The 19,080-nt window shown below is 46.8% G+C and overlaps 1 protein-coding gene across 1 annotated transcript in view; it reads right to left on the minus strand.

Moving 5' to 3' along the window:
• The window catches only part of ARHGEF38 (Rho guanine nucleotide exchange factor 38), a 45,609-nt gene extending 33,895 nt beyond the window's left edge, over nt 1-11,714 (minus strand). The window contains exons 1-2 of the mRNA XM_068941967.1: nt 10,995-11,714; nt 636-826 (exon numbers count right to left, since the gene is read on the minus strand). Of these exons, the coding sequence (XP_068798068.1) occupies nt 636-826; nt 10,995-11,172 (369 nt within the window). The 5' untranslated portion in view covers nt 11,173-11,714. The remainder of the gene's footprint in view (nt 1-635; nt 827-10,994) is intronic.
• Nucleotides 11,715-19,080: the final 7,366 nt, after the last annotated feature.

Raw genomic sequence — 19,080 nt, forward strand, 5'->3', positions numbered from 1 at the left:
GGGTATAATTGGCCCATAAGCTCTTTTGCCTGAAGATAGTTTATGAGCCATCCTTCTTAATCTTAAGTTTGCTGAGTAAGATGCAAATCTCATACGTGCTCACTGGGCTGTCTGATATTTCTCACCATAGCTGTCAGAGACACAGCATGACATCATCTTTAAGACTGAATTTAACCTTGATGTGGAGGACCATACTTTCCAGGTTGTTATCATGGAAAATATTTGCGGTTGTTACTGCTTTTGGAAGTGGCAGTAAAGGTGTGCCAGGGGATGGTACCAGGGTTTATGATTATGCGGCATCCTATACTGCAGCATGGAGAAGCTGAAGCTGGTATTCCAGCCCAGGCCTGGGAGCAGGGATACAAAGAGATAGGGTCTAAGCTGCTCTGAAGGGAGGTACGTTTATGCAGACTTGGAGCAAGTGCACTGGAAGTGTCAGAAGTGTATCTGCTTTCCCACTCTCCTCTCTGGAGTCCTGGCATGTCCCCTTTCCAGAAAGTTAGCTCTGAACCTGCTCCTGGCACCGTGCCACTCTCACACTGACATTTGTGCTTGTGTTAAGATTATCTGTAAACAAAATGTGGGTAAATTCAGATCTTGGCGTCACCACCTCATCCTCCACCCCCAGTGCTTACCTGCTTGTTTCTCAGAGGCTGAATCACTTCCCTGATGCAGAGATCCAGGTCGTTGATATAGTCTTTTTCTGTCTGTATCAGTTCTGCAATGATTTTCACCCTCTTGGCCATCATGCATCTGGTGATTTGTTCTTCGTTCTCCTGGGGTGAGGCAGCAGCGGATGAGGACTCAGCCTGTGGGGCCATTTTTTCTGTTTAAAAGAGCATTAAAGGAGTGTCACAACTTCCTCATTCTCACCATGCTTTGCCTGCTTGCTACAAAAAGGCCTCAAGTGCCCTTTTTCCCCGACTCTGCCTTCCTCACTCAAAGCAAAGACCAGGGAGGTACTCCGGTTCCTAGGCATGTGCCATGCTCACCCGGCTTGCCCTGCATTGCCACTGGCAAAGGGCTGAGGGTAAGGAACATTAACTAGGGCCTGCTGGAAACTCCCAAATCCTCCTGGGGGAGCAGGAAAAGAAGCACAAGAAATGGCAATGCCAGATCAGACTGAGGGTCATCCAGTCTCCTTCCTCTAAGAGTGGTTGTAGGTTTGGGGAGGGAAACTCTCCAGCTGGCAGTAAAGGGATAACCTATCATAGGCTACCTCTGCTTTGATATTGTATATGCAGGTGGAAATTTTCTATGGAGCACAGGATAGATCCTTGTCACACTGAAATCCAAGGGGGTTTGTATACCACATTCCCTTCTGCTCCTCTGAAAATACAGTCTCAGCCTAAAGTCTGTTAGATTTGGGGGATGGGAGAAAATGTGCTCCTGTGAAGGAAAAAGTTTGTGTTTACCATAAAGAAGTTTCACTGGAATAATCTTTGCTCTGGAAAGAGTAATGTTGACATCTGTTTATAGGAGGCTGAAGGCTGTAGGTACTAGAAGACGTACTTTCAAATGATAATAATGATACTTGAATGATGACAATGAAACTTGTAATTCTGTTTAAAAAGATTTATGTGAAAGAGATAAAGGAATTGCAGGAGAATAAGGGAGCACCTTTAATGACCGATAATAAGATTTCTTGAGACAGGAGAGAGTATTGGGATCAGGATAGTCTTAACTCTTTTTCCATATTCAAAACCTAGAATATCTGTTTTGTTCCAAATACATGGAAATGCAAGAGGATCTCTATCGACTGGTAGTTTACATATGTTATAGGACCTGGAAACAGCCTACTTATCTGTAATGATAGTCTTCCCTTTTGCTGGCTCATAAGCCACTCTGTAGACATTTGTGTCAGCTGTGCAAAGGGCACAGATTTTTATGTGTGTACACTGACAATCTGCATATTTTTCCTTGGGAAAAACACTGAAAACCAGTGAAAGACTTCAGCGGATATTCTGGTGTTTTACTGCTAGCCACAAGATGGTGTAGAGTACCAGCAAAGATGGACATATTACTGTATTCCTCTCCGCATTACCCAGATTGCAGTTTGACAGCATGGGGTTTATTGCTCAGCGGCAAAGGATGGGAATCTCTGATGAGGATCAGACTTTTACGCCTTTATGTCAACTTCTTGTAGGAAGTGTATTGTACGAAGAGCCAATAGCAAGCAGTAGCTGATGCTTTGCCAGCTGATAACCAATACTGCATATATTGCAGCTGTTGAATTGATTTTCAAGGGCAAGGTCATGAGTGCGCAGTGAGCTTCGAAGCTCACCAACACAATGAAGGTTGAGGCCCTAGACTGATAACCTGGAGCTGGACTTCTGAGGGAACCAAGCGACTTTCAAGAAAGAGGGCTTTGAGCTGTCATCCACTGAGAGCTGTAAAATGCTATAAAACCACTATATCAGCCTCAGCCCCTTATACAATTATGCTGACCACTGATACTCAGAAAGCATAGTTTTGTTATTAATCTTTCTCCTATCAGACTTTCTGGTCAGACAGATGTGGCCATAACCACTGTTTTAAATACTGCTTTTGTGGCTGCACTTGTCCCTCTGTACTCATAGCTTTAAACAGCAAGGACAAGAAGCTGGGATAAATCTGGGGGGCCTGTTTGTCCAGATGCTTTTCCATTAGGATATACTTCCCTCTTTAAAAAAAAAAAATTGCTTTTACCTTTGAGTTTTTAGCCTTGAAGTCTATGTATAATGAAGGCGTGAACATTTTGTCCTTGAGCTCGTACATAGACAATAAGATGGAAACATGAGCAGGATGTTTTCCCCTCTCCAAGGCTTGGGCTATCCAAAGACTTTTAAGCTGAATTCTGCTGTAGTGAGTACATGCTAGTACAAGTGTAGGGATTGCAGAGCGGCACCCCCTTCTGCAACGCTCATCTAACAAAGGTGCTGGGGGGGTGGGAGAAATAAACTGTCCTTATTTTGGTGAGGAGAAGAGCAAAAGAAGTACTACTAAGCACTTCATGGCTCCCTCTGAGCAATGTCCTATTGGAGTCTTCGAATCAGACCGCCTTGCCTGCTCCTTACATGCTAAAACGGTATGTATTTTTTCCTCTAAAAATTATGGTATGTAACCACACTTATAAACTTGCAATGAACCACGTAACGATCCATTTCAGTTCCATTTCTGCACCAAAATCAACATTCTTCTTGAGAGGAGGTGTGAAACGGTGTGTGTGCATGTGGGTGTGTGTGTGTTCGTATGATTGTGTGTGAGAGTTGAACAGGATAATTCCTGAAGAAGTGCACAGAGGGCAGGACAACGTGGAAGATCTTAGAAGGGTCATTGTGCCTCAGATGCAGCACTATTATGATATTAGATGGAATGTGAAGGTAAACACAAGATGCTCTGCAAAGGAACTTTCTAATCTTTTCTACTGGTGGCAAGGGAGGGCATTATATGAACAAAATAAAGCCAGTGTATCCCACTGCAGGCTTGAAGTTGCAGTCCTGAGAGTGGCTGTTCTTTCAGTTTATGTCATTAGATTGCCTTGATCAAATCCAATACCTGAATTATGTCAGGGCTCCTCTATTATCCTTATTGCACGACAGATAATAATGCCAGGAAATAAAAAACTATTCTCAACAGGAAGAAACAACTGTGAGAAATATCAGGTAGATGCTGTATCCGTACAGAAAACATGTTTTTTAATAAATGTATCCTTTTGCTAAAAGTAATATAATTTTCCATTTTACTCAATATGTTTGCTTTCTCATTTTAGACATGTCTGTCTCTATAGAACGCAAGAGCAAGATAATGAAGTGATGCTTACAGCCAAAACCTGTGATTTTATGTTCAGCCGATCGCTTTTGACCAGTTTGAGGACATTAGCAGCTTGCTGAAATCCTCGTGGGATGAGTGAAAGCTTAATGAATGCAGAAACATCAAGTGCACTTTTGGAACATAAGCAGGCTTGTTTCTACCTGCTAGGTGTACCAACAGCCAAACAGTTTGAGAGAGAGGATTAGCAAGAAGAGACGTTGCTGAGGCTTAACCATTACAGTAAGAATTTGGCTGGTTTGTCCTTGGAGAGGCCAGGCTTAGGAAAAAGGAAAAACTATTTGTTGAACGGTTTATTCATCAATTATGTCTTAAGACCACTTTACAGAAATGTAGTTGGTACCTAAAAATGTAGTTGGTCCTTTTAATAGACGTAAAAAGGTATAGTAAAATGTAGCGTTTGCAACTGTTGCTTTGCAATATTCGTGGCTGCCTTGCTCCAGGAATTTGCTTTGGTGAGGAAAAGGAAGACGATGACTTGGGTTTTCAGCTGAGCTACTGAAGTACACAGCTCTAGTCATGCATCACGAGGTTTTCTATGCGATGACATGGGCAAAGCAGCTACCCGTATTAGAAAACTTATTTTCTTTTAAAGTAGGAACTCTAAAAATATCCCCCAGATGGAGACATCCAGCAATGCAATGAGAGCGCGGAGCGACAGAGATTGCCATGTGCGACTGCAGCTCTCTTCTAGGCCCCACGGGAGGCATGGGGGGATTCACAGCAGCTGATGGGAGGAGGAGCCAGAGCAGGTCTACCAGATTTAAGCGTGCAGATCGCCCAGGCTTTCCCACCCTATGGAGTGAGCAGCTCCGAGGGGACTCTTCTATCCCTCCTTCCTCCCCAGTGAGGCAGTCAGGTTGGATATTACATTTGCCCTTAGTGCCCAGCCCCAGGTGTCTCAACATCCAGTGCTTCCATTTGGAAGGGAAGTTACTGGCACAGAGTACAGCAACAAATGCAGCAGTGCCAACGCACGGCGTGAGCAACAGGCCGCTTTGTTGCTCAAGCAGTATTTTGCGGACTCCGAAGGAACGCCAGTTCTGCGCTCGTGCTGTGCAGAGAGGGGACTTTTGCCTGGCACACGGGAGCAGCGAAGGCGTGAGTCATCGCTTGTGAAACCTGAGTCTCACACCCCCTTAGATAAAATTATTCTTCTGCAAAAGCGAGTCCGCAGGTAGCCTGTACCCTCAGCTAACCTAGAGATTATACGTGGGAACGTACACCATTTTTTATCAGCTGGATTTGTAAGTGAAATGCAGGCAGCCAAATCCAGAGACTGCTGCTTTGGCAACTTCCCTCTCCTCGACATCTCCCCTGGCAGCACCTCCACAGCTCTGCCCTGGCACTTTCCCACAGGTAAAACGGGAAGGGGAAGCTGTGGAAGCCCCTTGTGGGTACTGGGAAGGCTGCAGAGCGGGGGAACAGTGAGAGGGCAGCGGGAGCCTGACGTGGGACAAGCCATGGAAAAAGACGGCATGTCCTGCTGCATGAGGGGGCAGAAGGACGTGACAAGAGCGAAGACAAAAGCCATTTTACTCCAGATCCCTCTCCCCTCCTGAGGGATCACTTCATAGGGGTGTCAAGAAGCTCGCTTTACCAGTTTTGCACCAGAATTGTTACGGTACAAATTAGAAGAATTAGGTCCACTGAACTCAAATGTAGGCACACAAATACAAAAGGATTGAGCAAGGGTTGTGGACAAACATCCTTCTTTTTTACTTCCACATGCATATAACAGCAGTATTGTTCAGGAGCAGGTTTTTTGCACATCGGCTGTGAGTTATACATGCAAAAAGCCCCTTTTTTGAATATAGGAGGAGAATGCTGCAGGAGCAGAATGACCTTGCACCAGTCTTCCTGGGCAACAAGTTTTCTCATAACGTCAGCATCGGAGACTTACTCACAATTAGATCATTCAGTCTTTGATCATTTTTTGTTCTATAAAGTATGGAAAATATTTACATTCAATATGCAAGGTCTTTCTTCAATTCCTTGACAGCCGACTGCTTTAATTATACGTGTGCTGACAGGACTACAGAGAGATCCCATGTGACCACGGTGGAAGGGAAGAAAGCTTATCATCAGGTGACAGAAGAATGCCCTTATTGTTAGCACCAATACTTACAAATAAACCTTTCCAGTATGTCATATACCGATACAAATATACCGCTCGTGTGGCAGGCAGGTAGTATGCTAATAACGCAAGAACCGAGGAAGGGCTCCATCTGAACCATTTCTCCCGGGATACATGCACCTCAAGATTTGTCATGGATTAGCCGTAAGAATTGTCAGGTGGGTAACCCACAAAGCAAAGTATTTTGATTAATGCAACGTTTGATGATACGCTCAGAAAAGGATCCCTAAACCTCTTTTGGTCCAAGTCTTCTCTCCCTTAGCCCAGTTGCTGTTACTGCTTACACTGCAACAGTACCTAGGAGCCCTAAGCCACACAGTAGGACTTTATTGTGCTACGGGCTGTGCGTGCTGTGCAAACACAGCAGCACAAAATGGATCCGGCTCTGAAAAGATGAGATCACTTCCCAACCTGGCTGTCACTGCAACAGGTTCACAAGATGACTCTGGATTTACTACGGTCCAAGTTAGCAGAACTAGGTCCTCTGATCTCAAATTTGCACATGAAAAAATAAAGGGATTTGTTGGACTGTGTTTTTCATCACACGGCTCAGTGGTGTATTTTCATGAACCATCTCCTACGCTTCAGGAAGTAGTGCAGACCTTTACTTCTTAACTGCACTTCAGCTGAGAAACAAACCAGCTGCTCCAAAGATCAATACATTTTGCAATGAAGTAAATATCATCTGCTTTGCACTACGTGTAAAGTTAATCAGTAAGTATAGTCCAAAGAAGGAACTGTGGAGAGACACATAGGATCCTTGCTATTGGCAGCAGGCTGTGTAAATGGCCATTTTCCATGGGAAGAAGCAGCGCTGCACTGTGCAGGGAGGGCAGGAGGACAGAGCGATGGAAGAAACTGCTTGCTTGTGATGGAGTGATGGGGGAGGGATGACTTTCCTCCAACTGGGCTTTAATATACCAAGGGGGGCAGCTTTCTAGGGATCTTCACAGGTTTTGGCTTAATTTGTGGTGGTTGGTTACTTCTCATAACTGCAGCAGACGCAGACAAAATCTGACATTGTGGTAGCTGTGTGACTTGAATCAGTGTGCCTATAGTAGGTATGTCACTGATGTATTTTAAGTTAAAGTATGTGCAAATCATTTGGTAGTTCAGTTGACCCATCCACAGCTGAAGCTACAAGCAAGTTAATATATAATAGATTTGTAACACAAGGAGTGTTTTCAAATCATGTGGTATCTTGCTGAACACTGCACATTTTGGTCTCAGATTCATTCTGGAAACGCACCATTTTCTACAGCTCATTTCTCACACCAAGCACAAGTTTGGTATACGATTATTGACAAAAAACAACCACCTCCCCAAAACCTGACATAATGGGAACTATGTTTTAAATTTCTTTTTCTGGTCTTCCCTTTTTGGTTTATAGCTTCTAACCCTGTGATACATCATATCTCACTCTGCCCTGAAATTGCAAGCGTCTATGTGTCAATAACTGCATCAAGCAACCCCCTCTTACTGAAAGAATACATAGGTATTCACAGGACGGTCGCTTTAGGCTGATTTACGCACTGATCCCAACATTAATGTACCACATTTACTATTAGAAATTATACCGATGGATGAGACCAACTCCTACAGCTAAACAACTCCAGATAATGCTTTTGAAAACAGAGATGCTAAACTCCGTTTTGCGCCGCCATTGCTTGAGGAGAGTAGCAAGTCCTTCAGTCCTCCTGAAAGGACATATCTGAAGGATTTTCTAGTGCATGTAGAGCAGAGCACTGCATAGAAACATCATAGAAGCTGTGTCTATCTTAAAATGGCCCTTGGTGTTATTTCAGCATCCACCATAGACATTAGTGAATTTATCTGCCTTGACCCCCTTCTTCCCTCTTTAGGAAAGTGATGCTTCCATGCAGCTGATGGGGTACCCCGGAATAAAGATAGGTACGGCTTGATCGAGGTATTCCTGGACTGATCCAAGAATAAAACTGCAGTTCGAGTTCTAGATAACTGCATAATTGTACCATTAACCTGCCATTTGATAGTAATGCCTTTTTTAACCCTTACTTAAAATGGGGCTGACAGTACCTACTTACCTCACAGGATGAGTTGAACAAATGCTCTAAGGTTTGCCAAGCTGTTCGAGAATATAATGGTTACTTTGCACCTTGTTTCCTCTTTAAAAAGAGTAAAAGCTGGAAGTGTCAAGTGTCCATTCACACCAGATAAGGTATTGAAGGGATATAGCTGGTATTACAATTAACCATGAAAAGGCTTATTTGTGTTTTTAATGAAACCCTCAGTTTTAAAGTGAAAACCCGCTTGCAAAGACTTGCACCTTTAACAATGCTGTTGTTTTCATGTTGGCAGACTTCCAGAGCAAACCACCTTGATTACCTTGGGGGTCTGATCTGGAAGGTAAGCAAGCTCCCTGTTTCACTCTTTTTAGAAAACATTTTGGATCTGTACAAAAGCAAAGCAAAGGGAAACGCAAGAGCAGAAGCGGAATTGTCAGGATTTTTATACCACCCTGTTCCTTGCCTGCTTGCTCGCTTGCTTTTTGGTTTATTGGCTTTTATTTGGGGACCCATATTTCTGATGCACTCAGTGGCACTTGGAGCATACACTTCAGAGCTGATGGAAAAGGCTGGGGTGGCAACAGCACGATTTCTCCTCAGGGAACCAGGGCTGGAAGGCACCTTACGAGGCGTCCTGTCCATGCTTCACCTTGCACCAACGTGCTGCACCTCTGACCTAGGCCCAGGGGTGCAAAGATGCCTCGCCACCCACGCTCAGGCTAGTTTGCTCTTTCTCTCGCAGTGCCGGGCCCTGCAGCCTCTCGCTCTCGGCTTCCCGGTGGAAACTTGGCCGGCTCGGGGGAGATTCCTTTTGCAGAGTTTGCTCCCTGGTGCGTCTCCCCGCCTTACCCATCCTTGTCTGTGCTAACACTTACTGCAGCTCTGCAGACTGCCTGCTAGAGAACATATTAGCAGGGGACTGTAGAAGGGAGGCGTAACTAAACGCAGAGCTTTCCGGTTGCGTGCCTCCAATTCACATGGGAAGCAAGTACAAATTATTACCGTTTGTATCTTTTTGCAAAACATTTGCCACTTCAGGGTGATCAGGGCCTCTGGATCTGGAGATACACAACAGTCTGTTTACACCACCCACAGAGCTGTACGGTTTTCTCACCAAAAATGAAAAACTTAAATGTTTTGTGCCAGCCAGAACACTTCCCTTATCTTGAAGTAAGCTGCTTCACGTTCAAGCACTAGTAAGAAAAATGAAGAAGGTAAAGGCCTACAGTCATAGCACATCATCAGCATTGGTGGGTGACATATTAGGTCTGGGATGCATGACCATTCATCTCAGATCCAGGCACATCTGGCTCACCAAAATTTGATACAGATCAGGCCTTAGCACACCCCTGCATTTCTTTGTGTTGACACAGTGAGCTCACACCACAGGAATTTCTATTGGCTTTAGATTTTTACCGTGAGGACAAACTACTTCTAATCCAATATAAAGCCTGCAGGTACCTTGTTAACCCAGCAACGTTTTTCTTAACGAAGGTGAATAAGTAGAGTGAGCCTGTACCCGGCTGGTGCTTTGCAATCGGTGGCCGCGGCAGCCTTCAGCTAGTAGCTGGGGCTGTAAAGCTGGATTTACCGTCTCGTTGGACCGTTGCCATAAACGTAACCTCACACTGCCATGACTACCTAGGCTTCCCTGCCTCTTTGGCTCCCAAGAGTTTAAAGAGGAGACGTTCGTGGCATGAACCTAGCACTAGATCCGACACGGCAAAACCTCCCGCTTTTTGCTGGATCCCGTTCTAGTGACCACCTCCCTTTGCCGGTACCTCAAAATTACGCCGGCAGGGCAACCCCATCGCAAGTAAAACGGCTCTTCTGCCGGAACGAACGCGTTTGCGACAGGAGCCTGCCTGCCCCGCCGCACTGGCCGGTGCTTGCACCCCGAAACTCCTCTAACGGCTGCTTTGCAGTGCATGGCTGACTTAACTGAAAATCGTGCATTTTGTTATTGATTAGCTATCACTGGGAGGGAACAGTGTAATCAATGAGGCTCTTTGTTGTTTTCGACATACGCAGCCCCCATATGAATCGCATTACTTTCTGTTTTATTATTTTATTCTCTGGTTTTATTGTCTCTCTGAAGGAACGCTATTTCCTAATTAAATGCATCAAACCCATAATACAGCAACCTGAAGTATATTACTATTTTATTTCCCAATAAAGGATTATTGCCACGAGAGTGACTGTCACTAGCAGTTTATGTCTCTATTAGTAATAAATGTTTATATTACACAAAACCCCCATTTGTGATGGTATCCTGTTGTTTAAGACCCTGAAAACCCACCAAAATTAGTCAGTTTGTGTTCCAGAGTGTTCCTGGAAATACCAGTACGCATTTTCCATGCTTTTAGTCAATTTATGGCATTGCATTTAATTTTTGATTGACAGGTTCATTGCTGACATAATTTGACAATTTCTGGTCCTGATACAGTTTGGGTATCTGAAAAGAAACACCCTTCATAATGGCATAATTTGAATCCGCATGTGCAATAAGACATGTATTTGGATGTATTTCGGTCCAGGCTTGTACAATCTGGGCAGCAGATAAACACGTCACAGACCCTGATGTTTTTATCTGAAAGAAAAACTCGCCCTTGATGCTTCGAATTATTTCTCATACACCCCTCTTCATCAGACAACAACAGACAGACAGCCGGCGAGCGCACTCTCAAATTATTGTCTGCGTCGCAAATGCGCTCTGGAGGTGAAATGCGAAAGATCCCAGCCGTGTATGCGTTTTGCAAGCACGCACCCAAACCTCGCCGTTAGCTTGGGTCATATTCGGTGTCCTGCGGACACGAGATTATTGAGAAGAGCCAGCGGGAAACACTGCGTATCGCGGAGCAGGGGCTGGGGGGCAGCTCGCTGCCGCTGCCAGCGCTCCGGGGCAGGGCGCGAAGGGCTGCAGGGCGGCGGGCGTCGAGATACCGCCCCAGCCCAGAGCATCGCCGGCGGCCGCGCGCCACGCGACCCGGTTCCCCCGGTACCTTGTAACCTCTGGCTGTACTCCGTCCTGTCCGACTGACTCCTCCGCAAGGTGCCGTGGTCCCCAGCGGCCGTGCTCTCCACCACGGGCTCCGTCCTCCTCCTCTCCCCCATGTACAGCTTGTGCCTCAGCAGGGCCAAATTCCTCCTGCGGGCCCCCGGGCGGTCCCCGCTCGCCATGCTCAGCCTGGGCCGGCAGGGCGCGAGGGATCGGCTGCGCTGGAGGGATGCCAACGCGGGAGGCCGCTAGCTCGGGGCTCCCTTTCGCCGGAGGGCTGCCCACGCCACGCCGCGGCGGGCGCCTGGGGCCCGGGGCTCGGCCCTGCCACCTGTGCCGGGGGCGGCTCCACCCCTGGCCAGCAAACGCCCCGGGCGGCGTTTGCCTTCACCTGCCCTGCCTGCGAGCGCGCTCCGAGAGCCAGCCCCAAACCGGAGCCATCCCCCCCCCACCTCCCAGCGTCGGGGGATACCGCCAGCCTCCTGTTGGTGCTGGCACCCCGAAGCCCGGTCGCATCCTCCGGCGGCCACCCGGGCTGCCCCCGCCGGGGGGAAACGCCCCAGCGCAGCAGGGCACCGCCACGCTTGTATCAGACACCTTCCCCGCCTGCGCTGCCTGGAGCAGGGGGGCAAGGCAGAGGGGGAGCGCCCTGCAGGAGGCCAGCCACCCCCTCGGCCCTCGCGCCCGCTCCTTCCCGGGGCGGCTAGCGCCCAACCGCAGCCCCTGCAACCCCGCCAGGGCTGCGGGGACCCCAAGGCTTAGCGTCTAGAGTTGCACCTGCCAAGCTCCCGACCCGGCTGGGGGCGGCAGCCTGCAGGCTGGAAACTCCTGATCTACAGGTTTGAAGGGAATCAGATTCCCCAGGACCAGGAAGAAACGTGTGTGTGCGCCTGTGTGCGCTCCTGTGTGTGTGCGTGCACGCTGGGAGGGAGGGGGATCGAAACCCCTCCGCGAGGTGGGAAACGGCCGGGAGCTGATGCTTGCTTTGGCCGGGGCTGTGTCCTGCCTCGTGACCGTGCACCGCTCTGCAAAGCGGCAGCCGCCCCCCCTGCCCGGCGCAGACACCAGCCCGGCCGGGAGGGAAGTCACTTCCAGCCTAGGGAAAGAGCGGAGAGCAGTCTGTGCACGCAGAGGCGACATGAAGGAGTGCAAAGGACCCGTGGAGGCTGTCACAACACATTACCGTGCCCAGGTGGCTGGGGAGCGCATGGCAAAACACCTGCTCTTACTACCTCTAGATCAGCCCCCCAGAAGAGAGATTGTTATTGTGCTTGCTAGCAACGGCCTCTGGCATTCAGGCACCGTCTGGTGATCCTCCGCAGCGCTGGTCTCGTCAAGCTCATGTTAAAACAGCAGGAGCTGCTGGCAGCTAAGCTTGGCCTGGACCTATCCCAGGAAGAGCCCCAACAGCCGTCGGCGGTAATCACGGCAGCTGCCTTGGTACTGACCCCCTCCAGCCCCTCTGCTCGTGGGAGCCCCCGGTACAGCCTCGGCGGTGTCAGGTCGCACACCCGCTCACTGCCCTCGCGTCCGCTGAGCGACAGGTCTAGCGTCTGTCCCGTAACTGCCGGCTGAGCAGACTGCTGTAGCCTTCCCCCGCTGCGTCCCTGGAGCGCCGGGCAGGAAAAAGCAACACGCAGGGATGCGAGGTGGCGGTGGGACCCCATTCCCCACTCCTATTTTTCTTTAAAGAGCTCCTTCTGTGATGCTACCTCCCGATTAAAGCCTCTAATTTCTACCCGCCAGCGAAAAGATTATGAAACTGTTAAGCAGTCGCTATTTCAAAGTGCAACAACGTGCCAGTGCTGCGCAAACTGTCCAGTCCCACCAGCACCTGGCAGCAGAATGAAGTGGGGAGAGGGATACGGGGAAGCTTTTGCACACACGCCCAGGCAGTTCATGCCTTACATCTCCTCTTTGCTATTGCCCTAAGAAAAGCTTTTGTTTTGCAAGTTAGACCGCAAAAGTTCCTTAAAGGGCACAAGCAGTTGCGGAGACAGTGAGGAAGAGAGTACGCCACCACACTCGTGACAAGCATCTAAAGCCACGACAGCCCCAACATGAGTAAACAGATGAAGGTGGGAGTCGAGGGAAATTAGCTGCCCAATTTCTTTACGGTGGGGACTTCCTGAGGTTTTTTTCAAGCAGTGGTTTGACATTCAGCCACGGTGGTAAAACTGGTTTAAGCAGTCACCACCCTGCCACCCCCCTCAATCCCCCCCCCCCAACCTCTGCCCCCTCTCTTCCCTGCAGGGTATGAACACAAGCACTGGAGACTAGCTGGAGGAAGTGATCTGGCTGAAAACCCCCTCCCTTCCCCCTCTGCCCTGGGCTATTCTCCAGCTGGACTGTTCTTGTTCTCCTGCTTAGTTCATCACACAGCTACGCAAGCGCTCGGGGTAGCACGAGGCAGGGGACGATGCAGGGGCAAATGGTGAGCAGCTGGAAGTGGGGTCGATCACTGCCGAACCTGCCATTGCCCTGAGAAATCATTTACCCCACCTAGGATCTTGGGCTTCGTGCCCTTCAGAAGCCACGGAGTCCATAATTTCTATGAGATTTTATTATATTTATTTAAAGTACAACTGTTTGGGGGAAAACGGGGGAATACATCTTGGCTGGGTGGCGGCGGAAGAACAAACTTTGTTAAATTCTCGGCTCCGTAGGCTCTCTGCCACATATGCACAGTTACAGCCAAGATGGGATATAATAAAGTTTGTTCAGGTGTTTATTACGACAGCAATCTACCCATACGCAAAAGAGGTCTTCCTCTTCCTCCACAACTCATTCACAGGCTCTGAAAAGGTATGTGTTCATTCAGCACGGAAATGGTTGCAGGGAAAGTTGACTGCGGTTTGCTGCTGTCTTTGTACTTGTCATGGTTTACCCGGCTTTCTGGGGCAGCCAGGAGCCCAGAACTAGCACACAGCACAATTTGGAAAAGTAGGCGAGCGCTTTCTGGGACCTCAAAATACATATGCCATGCTGCTTAGCTGAGAAAAGGTTGCAAATAGCATGTCTTAAGTAATATTCCAACTGAAGGGGGTGCGTTCAGGACTGGTGGCTTCTCTACCCTCTCTGCAGGGAGCGAGTTTTGAGACCTGCCCTGCCTGGTTTATCCATCCGCAGGTTAAGTCCAGCGAGGGCCTGCACTGGTGCCAATGCAGTCAACCGGAGGAATACGTAAAAACAATCAGATGCATATTTGAACCACATAGCCCAAAAGCCTCATGTTACTGTTTCCTGTACTTTACTTGAACTATAATAAAATGCCATAGAAAGTGTTGTCAGAACTGCGTGTGAGGCACGTGACTTCAGCCTGCCACATGCAATACTACTAGCAGCCGTCTCTTAATCTGCAAATCACTCTCGTTCCTGTTATTCTGATAGAATAACAACTGATGGTCAAGCTATATCAGAGTTACTAATCGGTAAAATAAGAGGGAATATTTGGCACCTTTGTGGACAAAGTGCTCTTTTTACGAAGAATGTGAAAATCTCTTTAACCCCTGCATGTCATCCTCATGTAATTCTCCTAAGCAAACTGGAATCTAGTCGATATTAGCCCTCACATGCGAGTTATTGACATGGAAGCCACTCTGCTTAAGAGACAGAACAGGTGCTGGTGCTGGTGTCGACGCAGAAAATATTGGCATTTTGTTCCCCAGCAACTGTATTAGAAGCATGTAAGAGGTTATTGTCGTATGGTCAATGCCAACCTTTGTCTCAATCCTGAGCTATAAATGAGCCGGGAACGCCATCAAGGCTGATGGCCATTAAGTAAGCAAACAGTTATTTGGTTTTTTGTAATCCCTTGCAGCTGTTATAGAAGATTTCTTTTTATAATTTAGAATCCCAGTGCATATGTGAAACGTGCTGGTGCTGGTTGACTACCATGCCTGTTATATTTCAGTGGAGGTGTACAGCACTGCTAGAGTCCTGTGGCAATGACACAAGCCTACTCTTTTCAAGTTTGTTCACTGAAATGGGCCAGCACAGCCACCAAATGAAAGCAGTCTCTCATTACTGTTGCATTTTGACTTCACCCACCAGTGCAAATTTGCTGTGAACCACTGAAGTCCAAAGTATGAATGTGTTCAAATGGGTGTGTTTGTGACCTAACCATCAAGTGGAGTGCAACCTTTTAACGACAGCGGAAAAATACGATCTGTTCTGATGCCTTATGTGGATGCTTCTGTTACCCTGAAAGACAAAGGACCAAGTTCATTGCAGGCATCACTTTAGGGTAGTAGCTGAGTTTCATCAGTACAAAATTTGGCTTCAAAAGGGAAATGCTGAGTCCTGAATCGGTATGATATAGTAACCAGCACAAAGGATGAAGAACGATCTCAGAGGCAGGTCTGCTATTGCACTGTAAAGCTGGAATCTTCTTTTGTTGAAAGATTAAGATACCCTCTGTTACCTCCTACCTGGAACTAATCTGGCATGGGGACAAAGTCTGTGCAAATGGGTGGGCAAGTCCACTCATGCCAAAGGAGTTTCGCCGTACCCTTTTCTGAGGCTGGTAATGAAGAACTGCTACTGAGGGAGAAGCAAAGGATGCAACACTGGTATTAGAAACCTTTCCATGTGGAGAGTAGTGTGCCCATCTTCCCTCCTGAGCCTGTAAATCACTTGAGAATTGTCATTATAATTAATAGTAGATCAATTGGTATGTTTAATGACTTGAGTCCACGCAATCATTTCATTAGCAGATCACTCAGCCTCGACTGCAGATCCGTGAGTGTCTCTGTCAGCACTGACCTGTGGAGCATCCAGGCAGCACTGGCATCCTTCCCTACTCCCAGGAAAGCTCCTGTTCCCCTGCTAGTTCCTCCTCCTGCCTCTCCTTCCACGGAGCTGGAGCTACTGGTCAGAAACAGAGAGACCATGCTGAGAGGTACTCCTTGCCCTTGCTGTCGGAATTAGCTCTCCTCCTGGCACAGGTCTGCCCAAGTAAAAGGATGACGCTCAGAAGACAGTGGAGAATTAGAAAGTAAAAGGATACTGCTGCCCATCTTTATAGGGGGAACAACGTGAGACGGTAAAGAGTGCAGATGTCCCTGTTAGCTCCTGGTCTCCACACAAGTGAACCTTGCTGCATATAAAAGAAAGCCCTTATCTCTTGTCACTCTGCCTGTATGCATGAGCCATGCCAAAGGTTCTTTCAGAGAGACAAAAAGTTGAGGTTTAAATAGTGATAAGAACAATCACGTGTCAGGCCCACCAAGGACTTTGAGCATTGGAAAGTTGCTAGTATGTATACACTATTTGTTTGCAGCTATAACTGTAAGATAAGAATAGGATGACAGATCAGGATAAAAGCAATAAAAACGGAAGACTTAAGGAGGTAAAACTGGAGCCTACACATTGATTTTTTTCACAATGAATGAATCAAAATTACTTTGAAATATACACAGAAGAAAACTTCAAACACCTTTCAATAGTAGAAAAAGAGAAAAAAGCCTATCTTGCAGGTGAAATGTTATTTAGTGTGGCAGTGTCACCTTCACTCCTCCGGCTGATCTTGCCAGACTGGTGATTCCAGTAGAGAAACAGGTCTTTAGAAGTAAGACCTGCACAGCAATAATTTCTTTCAGCGCTGTCTATAATGTTTCTTGTCTAAATATTTGTAGCAGAAATTAATAAAGCATATGCCTCCAGGGCTCAGACTAGGCTGTGGGTATTTTTGAGAGGGGATGGCTCAAGCTATCAGGCTATGCAATCAACCTCCTTTGACTGCTGGGAAGCTTTCTTACTTTGAACAAAGACTCTGCCCCAGTTTACACATACAAAAGGCTGATGTGTTTTATGTATACAGAGAGGGACCCAGCTTTCAAATGAAACACCTGTCAGAAGAGAGGGGGAGAGTGAATGCTGAGAGAAGGGTCAGCAGGGCTTGAATTGTTCTCAGAGTGTCAGTGGACCTGTCATTGTCCAACAGGGGCATTTTATTAGTTTGTAAAACATGCTCAGAGCTGGGCCAGCTTTCAAAGGCGCATAGCTAATGGCATTGCTTCTTTGAAAGGGCCAGGAGGTGTGGAGGAAAGGGGAACTTACTAAGAAACTGAGCAGCCTTTTGATTTGCCCAGTGTTACAGCCGCACAGTTATTTTCTAGGGAAAATAACCTGACTCTGTTGATCAAGCAGATGGCACTGCGATATCAAAGCTAATGAGGAAAGACAAGAAAACGAGTGAGGCACAGATAAAAATACAGGAAGACGAACCTTGATTATTATTAGGTTTTAATGTAAAACAGGGGGTGTAAACATTATCAAAGATAAAACATATTTTGTAGAATTCTTTGAGAATGTTATCCTTGGCAATTAAAAAATCAAGACAGGAATGGAGCCTAAAATTATAGGGCTAAGACTGTCATGAACCTGAGGTGAGATTTTCATTCTAGATCCCTATTTCCAATTATTAGAGCTTGCAGTTTTGCACTGAAACTTTGCATGTTTCCAAACAATGTTTTTCAGCTGAATTGGAACTTTTTCTCTCTCTCTCTTTTTGTGTATGCGCATGTATGTGGAAGAAAGAAAGGAATGAACAGGGAAGACGACTACTTGGGCATTTCTGTTGTGTGATGTGAAAGCTTCTTAGAAGTGACAAAGATCAGACTTTTAAAATACTAAAGTTAAGTTGCAGCTTGTACTTGTAAACAATTTTGGGTGGGAGTTATGGTAGGCTGGGAATCCTCAGTTCATGGGGCTTAAAATGAACTCCGCACAGATGTCTAGGAAGGGAGAAACAGGCACGTACTCTAAAGCCTGACTCAGCCGTGCTGCCCTAGTCTCCTGATCAAGTAAATCGCTTTCCAGGCATAAGTCCAACCAGAGCTGGTGGCACGCCTGCCTGGCTAGCCTTCACTGCCAACTGCAATTAGATTGCCAGTAGGCCAAATGAGTGCTCTGTGTGCCTGATAATCCTGCCTACTCCCAGAGAAGTTAATCCGGCAAGTGCATCCTAATAAATATATGCGATGGGGAGCCTAACGGGAAGCATGCTTAAAAACAAAACTAACAGCTCACAGAAACAATTCATTCAGAAAAAAGCAGGTTGTAAACTTGACATCTTCCTATACATGACAGTGAAATGTATGACTAGAATCAAATTTTGCTTGAACATAGAGGATCAGTCCCTTCAAACAAACGGGGCTGCTCATGTAACTGCTCACTACTATAACTAAAGGTTCACAATCTGACCCAAACTACAGTTTCTTTGAGATAGGAGCCTCCGTCTTTATTCACTTTAAGATGTAAAGTAACATAACCTAATAAACCTTATCCTACTTACTGAAATGCACAATTTGTTCCTTTTAATTAGATGATGTGGTCTTCTGCTACCATCAGGTATTTGTCAGTAAATAAAATGCAGATACTTGTGGCAACAGGCTGTGGATAGACATCCTTTCCCATACCCAGCTGGGCCAATGAAAGAGGTTACTGACTCCAACAACTTGTCATGCTCTTCCTGCTGGAGACTGTCAGTGCACAGATCTGCAAATAGAGTTGTTCATGCTCCTTAACTCACTTCAGTCGCAAAGCAGCCTGGCTAACTTAGGCTACAGCTTTAAACGGCTTCAGCTAGCCTGGTTTGTTTTGATCTGAGCTAGGGAGCACCGATATGAGTTCACCTACCAGTATGTTGGTGGGATAGCGACCTCCAACCAAGTGAGCACTAACAAGCAAGTACAAGCAGCAGCCTGTTCCACCGGGGTAGCGGGATCAGGAGAACAGTCGTCCGTGGCTGTACTGGCCCTTCTTCGCACAGAGGTAGTTTTCATTCAGCAAACAGAAGGCTGGCAGGAATTGATTCCTTCTGATTAATGGTCTTATAAGCAACGGAGATAGAAGTTATATTACAGCAAAAGTTAATGATAATGATGCGATCACCAGTCAAGAGCAAAGGCACTGAAATAGCACCCAGATGTACCAATGAAATTCTTCAAAGCCTTATTAGCTTAAAAGATGAAAATGACTTTTATTCAGGAGGAAAGGATTTTCTTTTTTTAAGATTATAATATAGATAGTTTTCTGCATTTAATTTGCACAGCATTTTCATGGGCAAAACAGACCCACAGTTTCAT

Source organism: Struthio camelus, chromosome 4 (assembly GCF_040807025.1).
Source record: "Struthio camelus isolate bStrCam1 chromosome 4, bStrCam1.hap1, whole genome shotgun sequence".
NCBI lineage: Eukaryota > Metazoa > Chordata > Aves > Struthioniformes > Struthionidae > Struthio > Struthio camelus.